This window comes from Larus michahellis, chromosome 1, assembly GCF_964199755.1.
Source record: "Larus michahellis chromosome 1, bLarMic1.1, whole genome shotgun sequence".
In the NCBI taxonomy this organism is placed as follows: Eukaryota; Metazoa; Chordata; class Aves; order Charadriiformes; family Laridae; genus Larus; species Larus michahellis.
The window spans coordinates 213294849-213317238 of record NC_133896.1 but is presented as its reverse complement, the minus strand read 5'-3'; the positions used below and the strand labels follow the sequence as shown (position 1 = coordinate 213317238).

The following is a 22390-nucleotide window of genomic DNA, read 5'->3' as shown; positions in this document are numbered from 1 at the left end:
TGAGCCCCTGGCCCAGGTTGCCCAGAGAAGCTGTGGCTGCCCCATCCCTGGAGGGGATCAAGACCAGGTTGGCCGGGGCTTGGAGCAAGCTGGGCTGGTGGGAGGTGTCCCTGCCCAGGGCAGGGGGTGGCACTGGGTGGGCTTTAAGGTCCCTTCCCACCCAAACTTCCTATGATTCCATGGGCTTTTTAGAGATCCCAGAGGTGGGATGTGCGCCCTTCATGTCACCGTCAGCTGCGGCACAGCACTGAGGATGGCAGCTTGGTGTCCCCCAAGCTTTCAGAGCCCTCCAGGGGCTGTGTGTCCACTGGGGCCCTTTCTTTTTACGGGGTGCCAGCTCCACTCCCATCCCCTGGCCCACTCCCCTCACAGGCGATCCTGGGCTGGGCGCCATGCCGCTGCACAGGCCGCCATGCCCCAGGGCAGTGGCATTCCGTGTGGGGCCAGGGCAGAAAGGCAGCTGTGCGACCGCCTCTCATTTGTCGGCTCGCATTAAATATTATGTTTGCGCCTTGCTTCAGTGCAATTAAAATGGCTATTGTTAATGGTTATACTGCTGATGGCGGGACGAGGGCGTTTTGTCCCTTCGCGGGCTCCGTACGTCGCGCCCTCGCGCCGGCCTGAACCGCCCTTTCCCGTCCCACCGCCTCCCCGCAGGGGGAAGCGGGCAACCGGCCGCCATCTTGGAAGCGGGCAAGCGGCGCGGCCCTCCCCGGCGGGGTGGTGTTTAGCGGGAGGAGACGGGGGAGACGTGGGGATGGAGGAAGAGACGAGTCTCCGCTAACGGTGGAAAGCGGCGCTGAAGTCGTGGCGCTGGGGGAAGGGGGCTAAGTCTGAGGCGGTGCCCGGAGACAAGATGTCGCCCGCCGCCTCGGCCGGAGGGGTGGAGCGCTACGGCGGCGCAGCGGGGTCAGCGCCGTTGGCGGGAGCGGGAAGCGCTGAGACCGCGCTCGGCGCTGAGGAGCCGTTGGGAGACCTGCGCTAAGGGACGCCGATCGCCGCCATGCACGTCGTCAAGCGGGGTGAGGGGGGACCCGCCGCCGCGGGGCGGCACTGGCCGGGCCCGGGGGCTCCCCTCAGCACCGAGGGGAGGGGACAGGGTCCCCCCTCTCCTCTGCGGGGGTCCCCGCTCTCCTCTGCGGGAGTCCCCTCTCATGGCACCGACTGTGGGGGGGTGGGCTCATCTCCTCTGTCTTGCGGGGTCCCTCTCATGGCACCGAGCCGGGGGGTATGGGGTCACTGTCTCTGTTTGAGTGGTCCCTCTTATGGCACCTGGTGTGAGGGGATGAGACCTCCTCTGCTTTGGGGAGTCTTTCTTATGGCACTCGGTGTGAGGGGACGGGACCCTCTCTGTTTGGGGGGGTCTCTGCCGTGGCACTTGGTGTGAGGGGATGAGGACCCCTCTGCTTTAGGGGGGTCTTTCTCATGGCACCTAAAGTGAGCAGATGGGGACCTCCCCCTTCTGTTTTGGGGGGGATCCCTAATGGCACCGAGTGTGGAAGGATGGGATCTCCTCTGCATGGCTCTGAGTGTGAGGGGGTAGCACCCCGCCTGCACTGGGGGGCACTCCGGATTGAGGGAGCTCCCCCCATGACACCATGAGTGAGGGATGAGACCCCTTAATTTGCTTTGGGAGAGCCCCCCCATGGTAGTGAGATTTGGGCTTGGTCCCCACAGTCCCCAGTCCCCACACCTTTGATCCAAGGAGAGTGCTCGGCTAGAGGAGGGGCCTCCAGCTGAGGGGCGGGGGCGCTGGGGTGGCTCTCAGATGGGTTCCCCATCTCTGCAGCGGGGGTCCTGAGAACTGGGTTTATGCAGAGTTTTAGGTGCAGTGGGGTGGGAATTTCTTGGCCCTGTAGTGGGTACTCGTGCCTCTTTTGAAATGGTGAGAGCTCCCTGGTTTTCTTCACTATACGGAGTCTGTGCCTCTCAGAGAGGGATCCAACATATAGTATTGATCACCTGCAGCAAGCACATGCTGGGGTGGAGGGGATAGCCTCTCCTTCTCCTTGGGCCCGAACAGAGAACCTGAACAGCTTGTCCTTGGTGATTCCCACCTCAAGTTCCCGCAAAAGAGGGCTGGCTCTTTGGGTGAGGTGCTTGGCAGGAGGATACTGTGTTAGCTGGTTCTTTATTGTAATGGGAGCTGCTGTGACAGTAATGTCTTCTCCAACAGATGGACGCCAAGAGCGTGTCATGTTTGACAAGATCACGTCGCGCATCCAGAAGCTCTGCTATGGGCTCAACGCTGACTTTGTCGATCCTGTGAGTCTGTCGTTTTTCCTGCTGCCCCTTCTCTGCCCCTGGGGTTCTCTGATAAAAGCCAGCAGTGGTGAGCAGATGTTACCCAGTTATTCTCCTTGGCAAAAGCCAAGCATGGCAGCCTGTGCAGGAACTCTTGGCAAATGCGTTCACAATGTGTTTCTTCTAATTGTTTGTCTTCTGAGTTATTTTCCTTCACAGAGTTTGAGACTGGGGGGGGGGAAATCAGTTTGCCTATTCCTCAGACTTTGTTAAAGCAGTTTGGCTTCTTGTGCTTAAAAAAAAAAAAAAAAAAGAGTTGTTTGTTGCTCCAACTCACATATTTCAGTTTTGGTAGATTGCTCTCAATTTCAATCTGCAAAGCTTGAGGAATACTATATGGAAAGTAGCTCTTGATGCTCTCTTAATAGAACAAGGTGACCCTTCTGTTTGACAGAACACCCCTGTCATTATAATATCCCCATTTTGTTTTTTCCAGCTGCATAGGATTTTGAGTGCAGGTTGATCCCACCCATGTAAGCTTCTCCTTCCAAAGCCTTTGCAGAGGATGACTCCCTCATGGATCCAGTGATCTCTGTGAGATTTTTATGCAGATGTGCAGACCCAGTTTGTTCATTTGGAGTCGCCAACTTAGGCTCTTCCTATCTCCAAGATCTAATGATCTGTTTTATGTCTTAAATTACACGTGTAATATATTTGACATTCATTCTGCACAAAAAAGTACTGCTCTTCAGCCACAGATAGAGAGCAGCAGAATGAGCATTAGTGACTTGGTTACTGAAACAAAGTATACGGACTTGATCTCCATGACATAGGGCACTCATGATGAGGACAGAAGCAAGATTCCTAGTCCTCCTCACTCTTAATACCCCCGTCTTAATGACAAAGCTAATCTTATATGAAGCACTGCCTTCTTATTTATTCTGCAGTAGTGTGTGACATCTCTCTGGAACTGAGTTTCTCCTTTTGGACTTGGATCTTCTTGTGCCAGATGCCTTAGGAACCAATACTAAAAATCCCTAACCCAACATTCTCACTTTCAGAGACTAAGGTTTGAAAATTACATGTGCTGGTTTTGTGAGGCTGTTGGCACTTCAAATGTTAGATCAGACCTCTCTTCTCCAGTGGAGGATATGCTCTTTCTTGCAGTGGTCAGGGCTAAATCCTGGAAAGACAAGCAGAAAATACTTGAGAGATGATAGGTGCAAAAGTCTTTTCCCACAAAAGGTCCCAGCTGGCAGATGAAGATTAGGTTAAGCCATTGTATCCCCTCCAGGGTTGAGGTTTTTTTGCTCATCATGAAATAATTTTAAGCACAGCGGTTCCATGTCTCATCAGGCGTTTATAAAGTCAGGCTTCATTTGGAGTTTCAAAACTTCCAAGCAAGTACTGTTTTAATCTGACTATTCTCCCTGTGAACTGTGCTGCTACTCTGTTATAGCCTTTAGGAAAGTGTCTGCAGAAGAATGTTAATGATTCTGGAATGACAGTTTCTGCCGCCTTCACTCTTCCCTTGCTCTCCCTTCTGCCCCAGTATTACTTTAAAATTTTAGGAGTTAGTACTTCACCAAGAGTGTTTGGTATTTTAATTTGCTTTTCTATTCAAACAGACCGAATGGTACTGCTTATAGCGAAGCTTCTCTTAACTTCTTAAATGGTTGAAACGTTAGTATATTTTTTTTCCCCAGCAACAGGTAGCTAACCTCCGGAATTTTCCTTTTTCAGGCCCAGATCACCATGAAAGTGATTCAGGGGCTGTACAGTGGTGTCACAACAGTGGAACTGGACACGCTGGCTGCTGAAACGGCTGCAACCCTGACCACCAAACACCCTGACTACGCCATCCTGGCAGCAAGGATCGCAGTGTCCAATTTGCACAAAGAAACTAAGAAAGTATTCAGTGGTGAGTCTCTTTGGGGACACTTGGATAGCAATTAGTCAGAAAGGGAGTAGGAGTTTTAGAGGATATAAATATGGAAATCTCTTTGTTAAGCAGAAGTTACTAAGGACCCAGCCTAACTAAAAATGCCATGGAGATGAAAAACGTGAGTTTTAGGCATGTCACAAGGAAAATGAAATTGCCTGTTTTGTGAAAAATATCTGTATAAATAGATTGATGAAAAATGTAACTGATTGAAATTAGGTTGCACCCACTTTCTTTCCCATTTATCGTGTGTTATAAATTCTAAAAAAAAAAATTGTAAGAGAAGTGCATTTTTAAGGTTAACAGATTAGTAATAGTACTGAGCAGATAGAAGAAAAGTTGTATGGTTTAGAGCTGGAGGCGGGGAGGTATTTTTGAGGATGGGTAGTCCTGCCTGTTAAATCCTTGAGGACGGCTGATGCATATGTAGGTCTGTGGATGTCCTTCTTTCTGTTGTAGATGTGATGGATGATCTCTACAACTACATAAACCCTCACAATGGGAAGCACTCACCGATGATCTCCAAAGAAACTCTAGACATAGTTCTGGCCAACAAAGATGTATGTAATTTTTTTTTTCCACTTCTAAGTTTTAAAAATTGAGTGAACTAGTTCAGATAACTTATATTTCTTATTTTTAAGTAAGCCATGTCTGGTTTAGGACAAAAAGCCAATGCAGAAACCAGAGCAGGTGACAACTGCTCTGTTCTGCAGAGTTTAAAAGAGGCAATGTAGGAATTTCCTTCATATAAAGACGTTTCTGTAGTAGAATCTATTTTCTTGGGTGTCCTCATAGTTGTGATCAGCATAACTAATTAATTTGAGAAAAAGTACCTTTTTGATGTAGCAATCTGTTTTGCGTGTGCAGAAGGGAGAGATGAGGTTTGGGTTCTGATTTCCAGTTGTTCCAGCTCGTGTTCTTACGGGGCAGTCACGTTTGTATTTTGATTCTATCTTCTGTTTCTTGGTATCTAACTGTAGTAAAACGTAGCCAACCATTGTGCATTGTACTTGGAAAAAAACTGTTAAAACTGTGCATTTGTTTTTTCAAGCCGAGTGCTTTTCCCTACTTTATTCCCTCTGATCTGATATCTGTTTCACTACACTTTTGAGGCCAGAAATTCCAAACAGTGATAGTATTGTTCTACCTTAATGTGAGGCACAAAAAATCTGATTGTGAATGTAAATTTTTCTCTGTATTATTTCCTCTCAGCGCCTGAATTCTGCCATTATCTATGACAGAGACTTCTCCTACAACTATTTTGGTTTTAAGGTAAAAAGCACATTACTCATGATAACGAGGGCTGCTGTTTTGATACTGTTCTGGAGCTGAGTCTTTTGGGAAGGATGGGAACACTTGCAGAATCATAGAGATTTGGGCAAGGAGGGCACTGGAGTAGGTGGGTCATTAGTGAGTTTGTAAAAATATGGAGAGTACCTGCACAAAGCAGTTCTCTAACTGGATGAATCATGTACTTTCTTCTCGGCTTCATTGTGTACTTTGGCTGCTGTAATATTTTAAACGTTGGGCTCTAACTGTTTCGCAGCAGATAGCACTGAATGTTGTTGAAGGCTTCCCAGCTCATGCCATTCCTCGAGAAAATAATCTGATTCTTAATAAACCAAAAAAGGCATTTTTGGTTTTTCCCATTGTTTTGTGTAACAGTTGTTCTCAGTGTGTCATCCCATGCATTTGTCGTCTTCCAGGCTGCTGGAACGTCTCCCCCACAGCTAGTCCAGTTAACTGTGCCCCCACCATCTGCTCCTCCTGCTTCCCTCGTAACATGCTGTTTGTTCTTTGCTGAATTGTTTTAGGGTACGATGCAGTGGGCTCTCCGGAGGGTTAGCTGGAGAGCATTTGGCTTTGCCATACCACTGGGTACTTCAGATAGTTCTTGTCAATCTCTGTAAGAACTGCGGGGTCTTTGCCGAGAGTTTACATCAACACACCTGATGTGGGGCCTTCTGGTTTGGGGAAGTAGTTTGCCGGGAGGAGACAACTAGAGTGTGTGAAGAGCGGAGTGGCTGCAGGAACAGCATAGGCAAGGATGGAAAGAGGGGACCTTGAAGGGGCGTGCGTGTTTCTATGTGTGTATAGATACGCAATTCCTGACATCCCCTCCTGTAATTACTGCTGTAATCCATTAGGCACAGCTTAAAACGCATCTGCTATAGTTGTGGGTTTACCATATTTGTCGCTTTGTGTGTTCAACACCCATCACTGCAGATTGTGATACAGGTTGTCTGGAAAGCATTATCGTAGTATAACTAACAGTATTTTAAGGAGGGATGGGGTTGTGGAGAAGCAGCACTCCATTGTCTTCTAGCCTTAATTCACCATGGCAGAATTGAACCTTGTGGCTGCATGCTCCACCACCACTCCATAATCCAAAGCATAGGGTCCTCAGTGGTGGAATCGTACAGTGGACTTCTGGTGGTTTTTTTAGTCATTAGTTACCTAATACTCTATGCCTTTAATAACAGGGGGAGTGGAGTGCAGGGTTGGTGCTTCTGGTGAAGCCTGGGGTAAGGAACATGAAGATGCCTGAGTCTGGAGTTAATAGGATTTTTTTTTTTTAACTGAAATCTGCATGTCTACTAAAATGCATTCTCTCTTTTTAAAGACTCTAGAACGCTCCTACTTGCTGAAAATCAACTCAAAAGGTAAGAACTGTCTCTATCAGCTTGAAGTATTATTTAAAAGTCAAGACCAAGGCTCAGAGCAGGGGTTGGGGAGGCAAATAGGCCACCTCACAGCTTTCTATGTGCTGGCAGAAACCCTGCCTCTGCTCCGCTCGGGGGAGACCCCCCTGCAGTGCTGCCTCCAGCTCTGGGGCCTCAGCACAGGAGAGACACGGAGCCGCTGGAGCGGGGCCAGAGGAGGCCCCGGAGATGCTGGGAGGGCTGGAGCCCCTCTGCTGGGAGGACGGGCTGAGAGAGTTGGGGGGGTTCAGCCTGGAGAAGAGAAGGCTCCGCGGAGACCTCTGAGCCCCTTCCAGTCCCTCAGGGGTCTCCAGGAAAGCTGGGGAGGGACTCTGGATGAGGGAGGGGAGCCATGGGACGAGGGGGAAGGGGTTTCCACTGCAAGAGGGGAGATTGAGCTGAGATCTCGGGCAGAAATTCTTGGCTGTGAGGGCGGTGAGCCCCTGGCCCAGGTTGCCCAGAGAAGCTGTGGCTGCCTCATCCCTGGAGGGGTTCAAGGCCAGGTTGGCCGGGCCTTGGAGCAAGCTGGGCTGGTGCGAGGCAGGGGGTTGGAAGTAGATGAACTTTAAGTTCTCTTCCAACTCAAACCATTCTATGATTCCAGTGAAAGCAGTAAGTACTGGTTTAAAAAAATAGCAACACATTTGTAGTAAGTGTTCTCTGGGCGTGTGCAAATTCTTTTCTTAGGCTAAGAATCCGGCATCTATGGCAGTGGTAAGCTTGCCTGAAAAAGAGTTGATCATTAAAGAGCAGTACTGTGGCAAGTTTACATACCGGTAGTGTGACCTGAACAACTGTGCTTTACCTATCTGTTTTAAGGACCCTAATGCTTCGAAAGCTGCATGCTATTTAGGATTTAGAAGATGAAGCAGTTCCTGTCCAGCTGATAACTTGTTTCGTAATGCTGAGCACTTTTTAATAAACTTAAGTTGAAAGAGCTGCTGTGGTATCAGTGACAGTTGTTGCAGGACACTAGAATGGTGAGAGGTTAATTGTAATATAATAAACCTAGAGAGCAATTGTATGCTGGATTGGATATTTCTTGGATTTTAACTGTTAGTAGAGGTGTGGGGTTTTTTTTTTTCCCCCATGAGGACAGTCAAGTATTGTAGCAGGTTGTTGGGAGGGGTTATGCGGTCTCTGTCCTTGAGTTTTTCAAAACCTGACTGGATAAAGTCCTGAGCAGACTGGTCTGATTCTCGTAGCTCACTCTTCCCTGAGCAGGAGATTGGACTAGAGACCTCCTGAGGTTCCTTCCAACCTGATTTATTCTGTGATTCTGTGAAAACTACGTCTGTCGAGTGGCTCACTGCACGTTGTTTGTAGCTTATTGCTGTGACCTCTAGATCTGTCTGTACTAGTTGTAAATGTCACGCTGACATTCTTTCTCCCCCCTTTGCTTTTTCTGTTCAGTTGCTGAGCGTCCCCAACATATGTTGATGAGGGTATCAGTGGGGATCCACAAAAATGACATTGATGCTGCAATTGAAACGTACAATCTTCTGTCTGAGCGGTGGTTTACCCACGCATCCCCCACGCTATTCAACGCAGGCACCAACCGGCCTCAGCTTTCCAGGTACCTTTGGCTTTCAAGTTCGCTTTATGCATAACTGGACGAAGGTAAAAGTTTTGGAGATCAGATCTGTTCAAATGAAATGATTTCACAACTTCCAAAAATAGTAGCTGTATTTCTGTGATTGTTTTATGAAGCTTTAAGAAGCTGTTGTCAAATTTGACTTGATCTCTAGTATAGTCTTTGGGGGAAAAATACCCAGGTTTCTGTAAGCTTCAAAAGCTAATGGAAATGTTTACATGTCTATATTTTATTTAAAAGTTACTTATATCCACAATCTTCTGTAGATGACAAAATTAGTCCTGGTAATTGTTTTCTAAAATATGCTAAAATTAACAAGCATAATTGATAGGATTTTAACAATGTTTTGCTTTGCTAATGCAGATATCAATAATACAAGTATTGCTCGTGATGTTTTCTAAAACTGTCCTTTATTCCACTTTGCAACCTCTGGCTTTGCTTCATTTATTTGCTTTGCATAGCATGTTAAAGGTTCAGCATTTACGCTTGTTTATGTGCAGCCCTGGTGAAATACTTCTTGACTTTTTCTGTTTTAATCTTTGTGTGCTAAAGCTGTTTGTTTTCATTAGCTGTTTCCTGCTGTGCATGAAGGATGACAGCATCGAGGGGATCTATGACACTCTCAAGCAGTGTGCACTCATCTCAAAGTCCGCTGGTGGGATTGGCGTTGCTGTGAGCTGCATCCGAGCCACGGGCAGCTATATTGCCGGGGTAAGTGTACAGATGGTGTTCCCAACAGAGATTAACCTTCTCACTTCAGGAAATGTCTGTATTTCAGTTGCCAAATCAGTGCTGCTTCTACCGAGTCAGTTTAACACAGCTAGTCACACTAGCTCAGTAGTCCTTCCCTTTTCAGAATGCTCAAAGGCAAAAAGGTTGGTTTTCCTTGGAATTTTGGCTTCCTAATAGAAGTCCTTCCAAAAAGAGGATCTTATTCCACTGTTTGATCAGGCAACTCCAAGTTAGTTACGTGTTAGCAGCCTAGGAGTATGCTCAGAGACTCCTGCATTAGCCCTTGTCCTTTTTGTATGTCTGACTGTTTAAGATAATCTGTGGATGTGCGTTTGTTTTTTTGTCACAGTGGATGTAACCTCTGCAAGTCTTTAAATTAGATAACGTAGAGGAAAGAAATTAGGAGGTACATTTTGTTAACTCTGGGACCAGTAGCTGATATATACATTTTTGTCTATTTAAAAAAAAAAAAGGGGGGGGGAAGGGGCTACCAAATAACTGATTGGGGTGGTCAGTTCCTAGCTTTCAGCAAAACATTTTTGCAGATTGCTGAAAGACGTACACAAATTGTAGGCCCATCTCTTCGGGCAGCTCCTTTTCAGTATTGTTGGTTTTCCTGTGCCTCTGCAGACAAATGGAAATTCCAACGGTCTTGTTCCAATGCTGAGGGTCTACAACAACACTGCCCGTTACGTGGATCAAGGTGGAAACAAGGTACTGGCTTTCTGTTAAAACGGGGGTCAATAAGGGGACCTCAGGTCAGAGGGAAAGGTTCCACATCTGTGAAAGACTGCCCCAGTAACATCAGTGAGCTGATGAAGTGGCTGTAGGTGACACAATTAAAATAGGGCATTTTCTCCCCTTCTCGTTGATATTCTGGCGTTCCCCTTTCACTATGCATTTTGTCATGCAGGTATATCTTTTGGTACATCTGCTGTGTGGTACGCACGTGTTAGATCAGCTTCTTGCACCGGTTTTTGGTCACTCCTTGCGTGCCCAATAGTGAATTAAGGTGTAAGACTGTAGAAAGCTTCTTGATCTGTATCCTTTGTCTTCACATAGTCCAGTCAATGGAGGCATGACACAATAAGTAAATCTAAGGTTTGTCAAGCTCATGTTTACACAGAGGAAATATATTTTTGGTACTAAATCATTTTTATGGAGAATCTGGAACTGGTAACATGGCCTCGTTCCAATAAGCAAGAGCAACATTAACACAAAAAAGCCTTGAGGAGACTATAAAACTAAGCTCTAGTTAGTTTAGGGTATTATGTGCACTTGGGAGCAGTGCAGGAGATTTTATTTTCAAGGGCAATTTGTAATGATCTTGACTATATTTTATGTATCAGAGACCTGGGGCTTTTGCCATCTACTTGGAGCCATGGCATTTGGACATCTTTGAGTTTCTTGACTTAAAGAAGAACACTGGGAAAGAGGAGCAGCGAGCCAGAGACCTTTTCTTTGCCCTCTGGATTCCCGATCTCTTCATGAAGCGAGTCGAAACCAACCAGGTAAGAAGCTTGATTGGGGCAGAATAGGTCTGTTAACGGAGAAACGGGTAATCAGCCCTGGGATGGAGTTCGGGAAGGGCTGCAGAGCTGCCTTCTGTGCAGCAAAGGAACTTTCTGAAAGATCTGCTGCACCTTATTTGAGAACTAGGCTGTGCAGGTAGAGAAGGGAGTTGGAGAGCTCCAGTGGGACACTTTCCTTCAGTGCCTAATCTTGCAGCCTGTGACTTATGTACTGATAGTATTATGCTAAATTTTTACTCTGGAGTTTCCTTAAAGCAGCAAAATCTCAGTAAATTGATCTTCATACGACTGCTTGTATTTGTTTAAAAAGGGCTACAGCTTAAGAACCAGTCATTTCAAGACTAAAAATGTGGTTTGGTCATAAACGTTCATATAATTAACTTTTAAATAAATCTGACTAGTGTGATAAACATCTTCCCCATGTCTGCCGGCAGAGTTGGTTTGTAGTTTTTCAGGATGGGCAGTGTAGTTTGCATGTTCCGGTTTATAGCAGGATCTGCTGATGAAGTTGAGTGCCTTTAATTAACAGGATGCCTAAAAATATTCAAGAGAAAATCTTTTCCTCCTTACAGGACTGGTCCTTAATGTGTCCGAATGAGTGTCCTGGCCTAGATGAGGTTTGGGGAGAGGAATTTGAGAAACTATATGAAAGGTAAGAAAAGGGAATAGATTTTTAAGCAGTAGTCACCCATTCACAGAACTGCCCTTGCTGTGTGGTGGCTGGGAGCCATAGCACAGGTTTGTGGTGTTGGCTTATTGAGTGCTCAGTGAGTTCCGTTATCAGATTGATAAAAGGACAAAGATGGGGAATGCCTACATAGGGTTTTGCTTCAAACTGTCACCTGTTCAAGATGGAACTATGTATGAGTGGTTGATTTAGCTTGTTAGAGGGAAATTCTGAAGTGATCCCTGCTTAAAGCGGTCCACGGCTTTGTTTTGAATGAGTTGTGTAGGATGCTGCTATTTTCTTTAAACAAGGACAGTTCTGAGTTCACACGGTTCAGAAGTGAGTGGGGTCTTGCCTGCCTGAACCTGATGTTGTGTTAAAAATGATTGTCTTTCGCTGCTGTTTTTGGAGAGCCTGGGAATTATTAAGCAACGTGTGCCCTTGTTGCAGTTACGAGAAGCAAGGCCGTGTCCGCAGAGTGGTGAAGGCCCAGCAGCTCTGGTATGCTATCATTGAGTCTCAGACGGAGACCGGCACGCCGTACATGCTGTACAAAGACTCTTGCAATCGAAAGAGCAACCAGCAGAACTTGGGCACCATCAAATGTAGCAATCTGTGTACAGAAATAGTGGAGTACACCAGCAAAGATGAAGTAAGTGGAGAACAGGAACTTGTAGCATTTAGGAAAGCTGTGACTGCTCCTATTGCAGCTTTCTAGAATATGTCTGACTGTTGGTTGGGGAAGGCAACAGGTAGCTAAGGAAATTCTGGGGAAGTTTTGACTCAAGTATTTCAGCTCTTGCACTGACTCTGTGTGTGGGTTCGCCCCTGCTTCCAACTCCCATGGAGTTGGAGCAAATATAACAAACAGTATAAAACAAGATACCCATCAAAGTGAACCTCTGAACACTGTTTGGTAGCTGGTAGCTGATGTAAGCATCTCTTAGAATCATAGAATTGTTAGGGTTGGAAGGAACCTTAAAGATCATCTAGTTCCAACCCCCCCACCATGGGCAGGGACACCCCCCACTAGATCAGGTTGCTCAGAGCCCCATCCAGCCTGGCCTTAAAAACTTCCAGGGATGGGGCTTCCACCACCTCTCTGGGCAACCTGTTCCAGTGTCTCACCACCCTCATGGTGAAGAACCTCTTCCTAACGTCCAGTCTGAATCGACCCATCTCTAGTTTTAATCCATTCCCTCTAGTCCTACCATTCCCTGACATCCTAAAAAGTCCCTCCCCAGCTTTCTTGTAGGCTCCCTTAAGATACTGGTAGGCCACTAGAAGGTCTCCTCGGAGCCGCCTTTTCTGCAGACTGAACAACCCCAACTCCCTCAGTCTGTCCTCACAGGAGAGGTGCTCCAGCCCTCTGATCATCCTCGTGGCTCTTCTCTGGACACGTTCCAGCGCGTCCATATCTCTCTTGTAGTAGGGGCTCCAGAATTGGATGCAGTACTCCAGGTGGGGTCTCACGAGAGTGGAGTAGAGGGGGAGAATCACCTCCCTCGACCTGCTGGCCACAGCTAATGATTTAGTAAAACCATACCTCTCCTACGCCAAGGCTTATATTTCATTATCAATTCCCCTGAGTTCCCTGTCTACCACCCTAATCTTGGTGCACTATGGATGTGCTATGTTTGGACTGCAAGATTGCTAACAAAAGTGAAGGAAGGATATTGAGTTAGTGCTAATGCAGCACGAGCAATTTCTAGTGCAGTAAAGCTCTTGAGGATGTTGTAACTAACTGAAAGTGTCAGCTTCTCTTGCCTGAGCAGCCACCAGTTGTTCTTTAGCTCACGCTCTTTGGCGTATTCATAAAATCCTGAGTAGCCTAGAAGAGATGGAGAGCCGTCTTGCCTGCCTGCACTGCACAAGAAATTTCAGCTTACTTGTTTCTATTCTCCTGGGGTTGGAAATAATATTAGTGTTAAAAATTTTTCAAAAAAATGCCCTAATATAGTCTGGATCTCATTGAGGTCAGCTGCTGGTTCTGGCAACACACGAAAATGTTAGATTTAGTTTCTGGAAGAATGGCTTACAGGCAACAAGATTGACCAAGCCAGAGAATTGAATTTTTATGGTGATACTGATATTTACTAAACTTTTTGAATTGTTGTTACCCTTTTTGCAACTCACAAGATAGCAAAGAAATGAGGAGTGCATTTTCTAGCCTTATATGTTGCTTGGTTCTTTGTTTCCACGTAGCTTGGATAGGGACCACGCTCTGGGGACTGATGTTGGTTTTTGCACAGGGTGCTGGCTGACGTGCCCGTTCTCGCTGTGTTTTCCCCACAGGTTGCGGTTTGTAATTTGGCCTCTATAGCCCTGAACATGTACGTCACTTCAGAGCACACGTATGATTTCAAGAAGCTAGCTGACGTCACTAAAGTTATTGTCCGAAACTTGAACAAAATCATTGATATCAACTACTACCCCGTGCCAGAGGTGAGTGCTGTGCTGAGCTGGTACGGGCTGAAGGCGTTCCCAGAGTCTGGTGACAAAGGGCCTGTTGTTCTGTAGCAATCCCAGTTCAGTCCTGGGCAGAAGCAACCAGCGAGGGAATTTGTAAACCTGTTTTGGCTAATAGTTGGGAGTTCCATTAACTACCTGTTTGCAGATGTGACTTGTTGTTAGTGACTTCTTAAGCTTCAACCCAGAACACTTCCTTAGTGAAGCAGTTGTAGAAAAAGCCTCCCTTTGAGATGCCGTTGGAATTTTTTTTGTGTGTGTGGATCTCCATAAAGCACAGAACAGCACTAGGCATAGAGTGGAAAGTGGATCAGAGAGAAGGATCCTGGAAAGATCCTGAGAAGGTGTTGGTCAGCTGACGGCTGAATACGAGCCAGCAGTGTGCCCAGGTGGCCAAGAAGGCCGAGAGCATCCTGGCCTGTGTCAGGAACAGTGTGGTGAGTAGGACTAGGGAAGCAATCGTCCCCCTGTACTGGGCACTGGTGAGGCCCCACCTTGAGTGCTGTGTCCAGTTTTGGGCCCCTCACCACAGAACAGACGTTGAGGTGCTGGAGCGTGTCCAGAGAAGGGCACCGGAGCTGGTGAGGGGTCTGGAGCACAAGTCTGGTGAGGAGCGGCTGAGGGAGCTGGGGGTGTTCAGCCTGGAGAAAAGGAGGCTGAGGGGAGACCTTCTCGCTCTCTACAACTCCCTGAAAGGAGGGGGTAGCCAGGGGGCGACAGGACAAGAGGAAGTGGCCTCAAGTTGTGCCAGGGGAGGTTTAGGATGGATATTAGAAAAAAATTCTTCACTGAAAGAGTTATCAAGCATTGGACGAGGCTGCCCAGGGAAGTAGTGGAATCATCATCCCTGGAGGGATTTGAAAGCCGGGCAGACGTGGTGCTGAGGGACATGGGTTAGTGATGTTTTTTGTCAGAGTTAGGTCAATGGTCGGACTTGATGATCTTAAAGATCCCTCCCAACCTAGACAACTCTATGATTCTAAGGTGTAACTCAGTCTTGATTTTTTTGTTTTTATGCATTTTTGGGAGGGTGCATAGACAGCTTTCTGGAAGGAAAGTGGGGAGAGGGTTGGTGATTGTTGAAGAGAAATGGGAGCAGGGTCTGTTGCATTGCAAGGACATAGAAAGTCAAGCGTCAGAGCTGGGCATTGGAGGAGGAAATAAGCAAATACCCAAAGTGTGAAGCCAAACCTGATGAAGATGATTTTTCTAGCATGTACAATTTGATTGCATGAGTTTAAATGTCTTCACAGGCCTGGGTTTTTTTTCCAGAAAGTGCTTAGTGTTCACTTCTGAATCATGGCTCCCTCTGTGTGTCAGTTTGAGCAATTAAAATCAGTGATCACTTCTAACAAACTTAGTCTGGGTCTTCAAATTCCTGCCCCACCAAACAGCAAACAGTGGGGAACTGGCAGAATTGGAAGGTGGGTTGTTGCAGCAGAATGGATGGCCCATAAAAGCTAAGGCGATGGTATGGATGAAAATTCCTCTCGGAGGTCTTTTCCAACTATATTGATTCTATGATTTTCTGTAGTTCTGCTAAAGGCAGTTATTCTCTGTGCTTGAATACCACATAGGCTGAACGCTCCAACAGACGCCATCGTCCCATTGGCATTGGTGTGCAGGGCCTGGCAGATGCTTTCATCTTGATGAGGTACCCCTTTGAAAGCCCCGAGGCCCAGCGCCTGAACCAGCAGATTTTTGAGACCATTTATTATGGTGCTTTGGAAGCCAGCTGTGAACTTGCCAAGGAGCAAGGACCGTATGAAACATATGAGGGTTCTCCTGTCAGCAAAGGAGTAAGTACCAGAAACTGTCCTGTGTCAGGGCCAAAGCTATGAAAAGCAGATAATGTGACTGTGCCTGGTCTTTGGTACAGAAGATGTATGACTGAAACACCGTAGGCTGATAATACTGCAACAGTACAAATGCTACTTGAGTTTTTCTCCATCAGTTTGGCTTCTTAAGTGCAGTAAGAAATGCGGAAGTTAAACTGATGTGCAGAGCAAGAAAAGCAAAGCAAGACTCGGCCTGTGCTGGCCGTTCCCTTTAGCGCAATTAAAAGATTGAACATTTGTAAGATCACGGAGCTTCGCTGAGGCTGAATTGCAGAGAATAGTTAATAGGAACAACATGTCAATTTACAATGTGATTTATAAAGCACGGAGAAAAGAGCACCCTGTCTTATTTGGACTACACCTGTGTTCTTCAGATTCTTCAGTATGACATGTGGAATGTCACCCCATCTGATCTTTGGGACTGGAAGGCTTTGAAGGAGAAGATTGCGAAGTGAGTAGTCTGGCACAGTTTGTATTAAATGTAAAATACGTTCGATATGTTCTGACTGACTGAAACCAAAGGAAAACGTGCAGGTGTAAAAATGGTCCTATGTGATTCCCCCCCGCTGCAGTAGATCTTTCTTCAGGACTGTTTTGTGGATGGTTTTATTTCATTTTTGTTCTTACAAGCCAGAGAGCGCGCACCCCCTAGGCTGATCTGGCTGAGCTCTTGTCTTGGATGCATCAGCAGGATGGTTTGTGTTTCCTGTTCAACAAATGTAGTGAGACAGAGTCAGCTGGGCTTGGGAACTCTTTCCCGACGGACAGGGAAAAGCAGCTGAGTCTTGAACACTGTGAAGACAGCAATTGTTAAAGTGTGAAGTGCCTGTAATGAATTTATTCAATTTGTGTGGGTCTAATTTTTAAACTTAGTAAATCTGTCTACTGTCTCCTTTATGGACAAGTCTCAGGCCCTTCATGGGCTGTTTGTTTTGGTTTTGCCTGAGTGCTGTGGAGTTGTGGAGTGCCTGACAGATCTTTTTTCTATGCACCGTTTCTGATCACTAAATAATTTGGGAAACCTTCTTATTAAAGATGAAAGTAGTAAAAACTTTAGTTGTGGTTCCACGTTTACCCATGGTACAAGTTTAGTAGAGCTTCCCTTTTTTCACTGCAGGGTTTGCAGGTTACCCTGAGGTGGTGAGATTTCTGAGCGTGAGCTGGGGGTTGCTGGTACTGGCCCTCTGCCCTCTACAGCTCTTTGCAGGCAGACTCTGTTGTTTTGGGTCTTCTCTGTCTTGTCTCCCTTGGTTGAAGCTTTCTAACTCTTGACTGTTGTTCCTAGATACGGTGTCAGAAATAGCCTTCTCCTTTCTCCCATGCCAACTGCTTCTACTGCGCAGATCTTGGGCAATAACGAATCCATCGAGCCCTACACCAGTAACATCTACACACGCAGAGTCCTCTCAGGAGAGTTTCAGGTAAGCAAGACAGCTGTGGGAAAGAGCTTTTCTGTTTCCATCTCTTTGATGACTTTCAGTGCTAAGAAAGACAAGGTGGAGGCCACAGACTTGCTAACAAAATTTGGTTGATGTTTCTGTCAAAGGCCAGAAGCCCCAGGGAGAACACCTGCCATGTGCTATGGTACAGTTTTGCATATTCCACAACAGTCATCGTGGAATATGCAAAATTGTAAAGAAGTGCTGCTTTTGTCTGGAAAAAACCTTTATGAGGCCTCAAGATGGCCTGCAGGAAATACGTGCTAAATGAATGATTAGTGAAATTATTCAAGGGACAGGTGTGCTGTGGGAAGAGTAACTCGGAGCACAGTGCTGCTTTGCGCAGTCCTGAGGAAAGAGCTGTATGTAAAGCACTGAACAGATCTGAAGAAGTCATGCAAAAGCTTTACAGATGCAGAGAAATTTGTCAGGCAACAGGACATTTGGGACAGAGTATGAAACAATTAGAGTTCTGGAGTTAGCAAAGACTTCCGTGTAAGACAGGGGAATATCTAACTTAGGGAGGCCTGGTCTGTCCCCTCATCGACGTTAGGGAGAGCACTCCATTTCCTCCTGACTGCAAGATCAATTCAGACAGGTGTGGTGAGGTCAGAACAACAGGTTTATTAACCTGCTTCTCTGTGTAGGTCGGGTGCAGGCTGCTGGACAGGTACCCCCAGTCCTAGCAAGCAAAAGTTCGCTGTTTTTTCTCCCAGATAAACAGCCTGCACCTCTGTTTTTCTCTCCCCTTCTGACCCTCAGTCTTAAGGATTGTTTATATCCTTATTTAGTTATTCAGGTTGTGGTCAGTGGCCCTGGTAAACCAAGATCTCTCCCTTTCACATCTTTTGGCATTCGTCATGCAGGAGAATTCCATACAGTCCCCTTTCTGATTTGTAACGTCTGGTAACTTCTCCTGTTACTGTCCGAGTAGTTCAGCGCCAGGCTCGTGTCAGCCAGGCATTGCAGCCAGCCTGCTGTGTTCTGCAGTGGCCAGCGGCATCTCATATTTGTTACCCTGATGGTTTAACCTTGAGCCTAGTCTGGCCGTCTGCGCAGACCGCAATGCTGACTGAAGAGCGAAAGTTTGTCGGTACTGTACAAGGTCTTGTTTAACCATTTAAAAACCTGCGCATGTTCTCTAGGAAAGTGTATCTGTGATGAGAAAGGGCTTAGTGACAATTTCTGAATCATGGCTCCCCCTGTGTGTCAGTTTGAGCAATTAAAATCGACAGTCACTTCTAACAAACTCAATCTGTTTACACAAATTCCTGCCCCAGCGAACAGCGGGGAACTGGGCAGGATTGGAAGGTGGGTTGTTGCAGCAGGGTGTGTAGCTTAGCAGAATATGCAGTGCTTTCATTCTCTGGCCTTTGCCTTTTACAGGTTGTGAATCCGCACTTGTTGAAAGATCTCACAGAGAGGGGCCTGTGGAATGAGGAGATGAAAAACCAAATCATTGCCCACAATGGCTCTATCCAGGTACGCGTGAGAAACCAGGAGGAACGGTGCAGGGATTCCCATTCGTCTGGGCAGTGCTGGCTGGGGGCTGTCTTGCCACACAGTGCTTTTGAGGTCTGCCGTGTATGTGTGACTCGGCCAGGCTGGGGAGGAAAAGCTGTAAAGGGCAGCATTTCCATTAGGAAATACGAGGGGATGTGTCTGATCTCGGTGGTAATTTGTTCCTGCTGGAGCCTGCTCATGTCGTGGAGAAGCCCGATGGAAATGAACTGGTAATTATTGCTAGAACAAATACCGAGTCAGGCTGCCCTACTTTATGCAGGTTCTGCAAATGTTTGGATTCCCGTTATCATAAAGATTATAAAGGGGTAATTTCATAGTAGGGAGTAGGCTTGAGACAGGAACTGAGTATATGACATCCAGATCCAGGAGGTACGTGTAGAAGAGTCTGTGTGGGATGAATCATTTATGCTGTGGAGTTTGAAATGCTGCTGTGACTCTTGTGCTTGCAGTCATGCATGCTAACGAAGTGCATCCCACTTGTCAGGAAGTTTGGAGGGGCTCTAGCTGCTGGATTGCTTTTTGTAAGACCTCCCAGCTATTTAGGACGCAACAGTAATGGTCTGTTTGCAAACAGCTTTTTCTCTCAAATAACCTAGAAGCTGTCCTGTTTCGGCAAGTAAGGTTTCTTTATGCTTGGATGCTTTCAGATAGAGAATCCTTGGATCCAGTGATAGAGTTCAGCTGCAAAAAGCCTCAGTTAAAGTTAGGATTGCTGAAGTCTCAGCAATTGGTGAAGAATTTGATTTTATAAATATGAACATTTGGGCAGTCACTGGTTAAACTGCATTGGCGAACTCTTCCTGTCCCTTTTAGAATATACCTGAGATTCCTGATGACTTGAAGCAGCTCTATAAGACGGTGTGGGAGATCTCCCAGAAAACTGTCCTCAAGATGGCAGCAGACAGAGGCGCTTTCATTGATCAGAGCCAGTCTCTCAACATCCACATTGCGGAACCCAACTACGGCAAACTCACCAGCATGCACTTCTACGGGTGGAAGCAGGTATCTGGGAGGGGCGGGGTTCAGAACAGGCAGCGAAATGGGGGCTGATAAGTTCTGTCATGAAAAGTTGGTCTCGCTGATTCTTAGAAGGGTCAACGGCTGTTTCCTTCCAAGAATCTGGTGTTAGTAGTGCAACATTTCTCGTGAGCAATAAAGCTGCAGATGCTCGCAGCGTTGCTCCCGTTAATCCTGACTACTACTAGCCATGGCGGTGAGGCTGGTACAGTGATATGGGCTAAGGGAGGCTGGCGCTTCAGAGGCTGGCTGTATCGCTTGCCCGACCTCTAGCTGATTCTAGCTCTTTGACTCATGCTTTTGCTCTGCAGGGTCTGAAGACTGGCATGTACTATCTACGGACAAAACCAGCTGCAAACCCCATCCAGTTCACCCTGAACAAAGAGAAACTCAGAGAGCGGGAGAAGGCCTCCAAGGAAGAGGAAGAGAAGGAGAGGAATAAAGCAGCCATGGTGTGCTCCCTGGAGAACCGAGATGAATGTATGATGTGTGGCTCCTAATGGACCTGCTCTGCAGTGCCAGCCAAGCCATTCCACCTTGCTGGTGTCCTGCTATAACTATCTATGAAGTTATAACTAGTGTTACTTCAGGGTGTAGAGGCTTGCTGGAACTGTGGCAGGAGGGGTGATCGCAGTAGTGTGTTGTAGCTTCCCCACCCGATCGGGGGTTGGTGCACAGGTATGGATAGGGTGCATAAGAAGTTTGTATATTGCTTTAGTAGCTGGGCTTCCCCAAAACTCAAGTGCTCTTGCATGGTCTCACGTTGAACCCCACAGGCAGGACTTCTCCTGAACAGACAGGGAAAGCGCTAGTGCCGCTTACCTTAAAGATCTGTCCAGGGGACTTCAGGCAATTCTTTTCATTTACTAAAGACTGTTACTCATGTCTTCAGGGAAAGAAGCGGACCTGACTGCTGTCTTCTCCTTTGCTGTGATAAGACAGCAGGAAAACATCCCTAGGCTGGGTGTGTTGTGCGCTTGCTGTGCTGTCTGTCATGGCAAAGGAGCAGCTTCTGTCAAGCTTAGAAAGCTGGAGTGTGTGCACACCTGCAGGTGAGACCCTTCTCCCACCATTGTTACCTCTCCTTGTCCCTTCCTCTTCCCTTTCCAAAAAGCTTTTTAAAGGTGCAGGCTGGCGGTAGGTGTGTTGCTACCTGGAGAGTTCATCTTCTCCATCCAGCCTGGGAGGGCAGAACATTGCTCTTGGTAAATGTTCCTTTTAAGTTCTGACCAGGAAATGGCAGAACTCCTGCAGTGCATTTTATTCTGTATTAAGAACCCGCTCTAATTTATCAGTCAGTTTGCTGGTAATGGGCTTCCGTGCTGTCCTTGGCCAGAAAGCCCTTCTGAAGTGCACACAACCATCTTTTTTTGTTTGTGTTTTTTTTTTTTCCCCAAGAGTTGCATTTATCCACCCCAGCTAGTTATTTGAAAAATCATACATTTTTACTTATCCATGTGCTTAACTCCCTGCTCTAATGTGATGGGGCTTCATCATCCAGTTCTTAAATATTTATTGAATTCATGTACCATACAACTAACCCTTTAATCCAGCCAAACTCAATAAAACGTGGAACGTCAAAGGAATGAGCAAGTGGTATCCTTGGGAACACTTTTTTTGATTGAAAGTGAATTGTAGCAGCTGAGACCTGGTTTGTGAACCCTGCACCTCATGTACACGGTTCCTCCCAGAGAATTGTCTGAAGGCTCTTGTGTAAAATAAGGCACATCAGCAGAACCCTGTATTTGCTGGGGCATTTGGGCTTTACTCGGTAGGGTGCCTGTTTCTGTGTGTTGTTTTTGAAGATTTGGGCTTGAGGTAAAGAGGAGGAAGGGGCTGAAGTAAGGCCAGGTCTGTGTTTCAGTACTGTGCAAAGGAGGAATGCTGAGTTCACCGGGAGAATCTGGGACTGTGCTTGAGGCAAGGCCTGAACTCTTGCATCTTGGTTTTTAGTCCAGCACTTGCCCTGTTTCTTCTGCTTCTGGTTTCTCCTATAAGGCATCACTGCAAATGCCTTGGGAAGTGGCGTTCTCTGCTTCCAAGGGAAGATAGTTGTGTCTTGTCCCCACCCGTGGCAGCTGTGCCTCTCGGGAGATTTCACCAAAAAGATTCATTTTGACTACAAAAATCCTCTTCCGAGTGAGTTTGGGAAGGTCCAGAAGTTGCAAGGGCTGGAGCAGGGCTGATGGGGAAGCAGAATCGCTCTTGCAGAACGTGTCAGCCTCACCGGTTGGATGGGGCAGAGAAAGAGTTTAGTGAGAATTGAAAAGCCATGTGTTAGGCTGTCGACAGGCGTGTGGAAAGTATGGGCTAGAGGTAGAAATCTGCTGAGGAGCTGCTGGTTGGACCGTGATGGATGGGTTTAGTGAAGTTGTGAAGATGCTTGTGCCGGTCTGTCCTCGCTTGTTTGCTGGAGAGCTGCAGTGGGACGGATGGGGCCCATTCCCCTCTGCGGCTGCTGGGGGACCAGTGGGATCTGCTGCAGCCGAGGGCAGGGCTGCGCAGTGTGTCTTCTGCGGCCAGGCCAGCAGCGAGCTGTCACTCGATCAAACAAGGCGCTGCTTCTCGAGCATCACAAAGAGTTTTTGGGGTTGGGTGTAACTGGGTAACGCACCCTTAATGTATCCCTGTGTAAAGAGGAGTAGCTCCCGCGGGACCCCGCAGTCTAGACTCTCCCTGTTCTTGTGGCT

General features: G+C 46.9%; 1 protein-coding gene across 1 annotated transcript; it reads left to right on the top strand.

Moving 5' to 3' along the window:
• Nucleotides 1–647: 647 nt before the first annotated feature.
• RRM1 (ribonucleotide reductase catalytic subunit M1) lies at nt 648–21466 on the top strand. Its single transcript, XM_074571927.1, has 19 exons — nt 648–1022; nt 2177–2265; nt 3988–4165; nt 4646–4746; nt 5399–5458; nt 6810–6849; nt 8302–8464; nt 9052–9193; nt 9845–9928; nt 10564–10725; nt 11319–11398; nt 11864–12065; nt 13709–13858; nt 15460–15681; nt 16095–16171; nt 17006–17141; nt 18546–18641; nt 19497–19685; nt 20012–21466. The coding sequence occupies exons 1-19, from the start codon at nt 1004–1006 to the stop codon at nt 20198–20200; spliced, it is 2379 nt and encodes a 792-aa protein (XP_074428028.1). The 5' UTR covers nt 648–1003; the 3' UTR covers nt 20201–21466.
• Nucleotides 21467–22390: the final 924 nt, after the last annotated feature.

Excerpts from the sequence above, each read along its gene's own strand:
- RRM1 (XM_074571927.1), top strand. Across the intron at positions 5,459-6,809 it reads ACAACTATTTTGGTTTTAAG|ACTCTAGAACGCTCCTACTT; the intron begins GTAAAAAGCACA and ends CTCTTTTTAAAG. Across the intron at positions 8,465-9,051 it reads AACCGGCCTCAGCTTTCCAG|CTGTTTCCTGCTGTGCATGA; the intron begins GTACCTTTGGCT and ends TGTTTTCATTAG.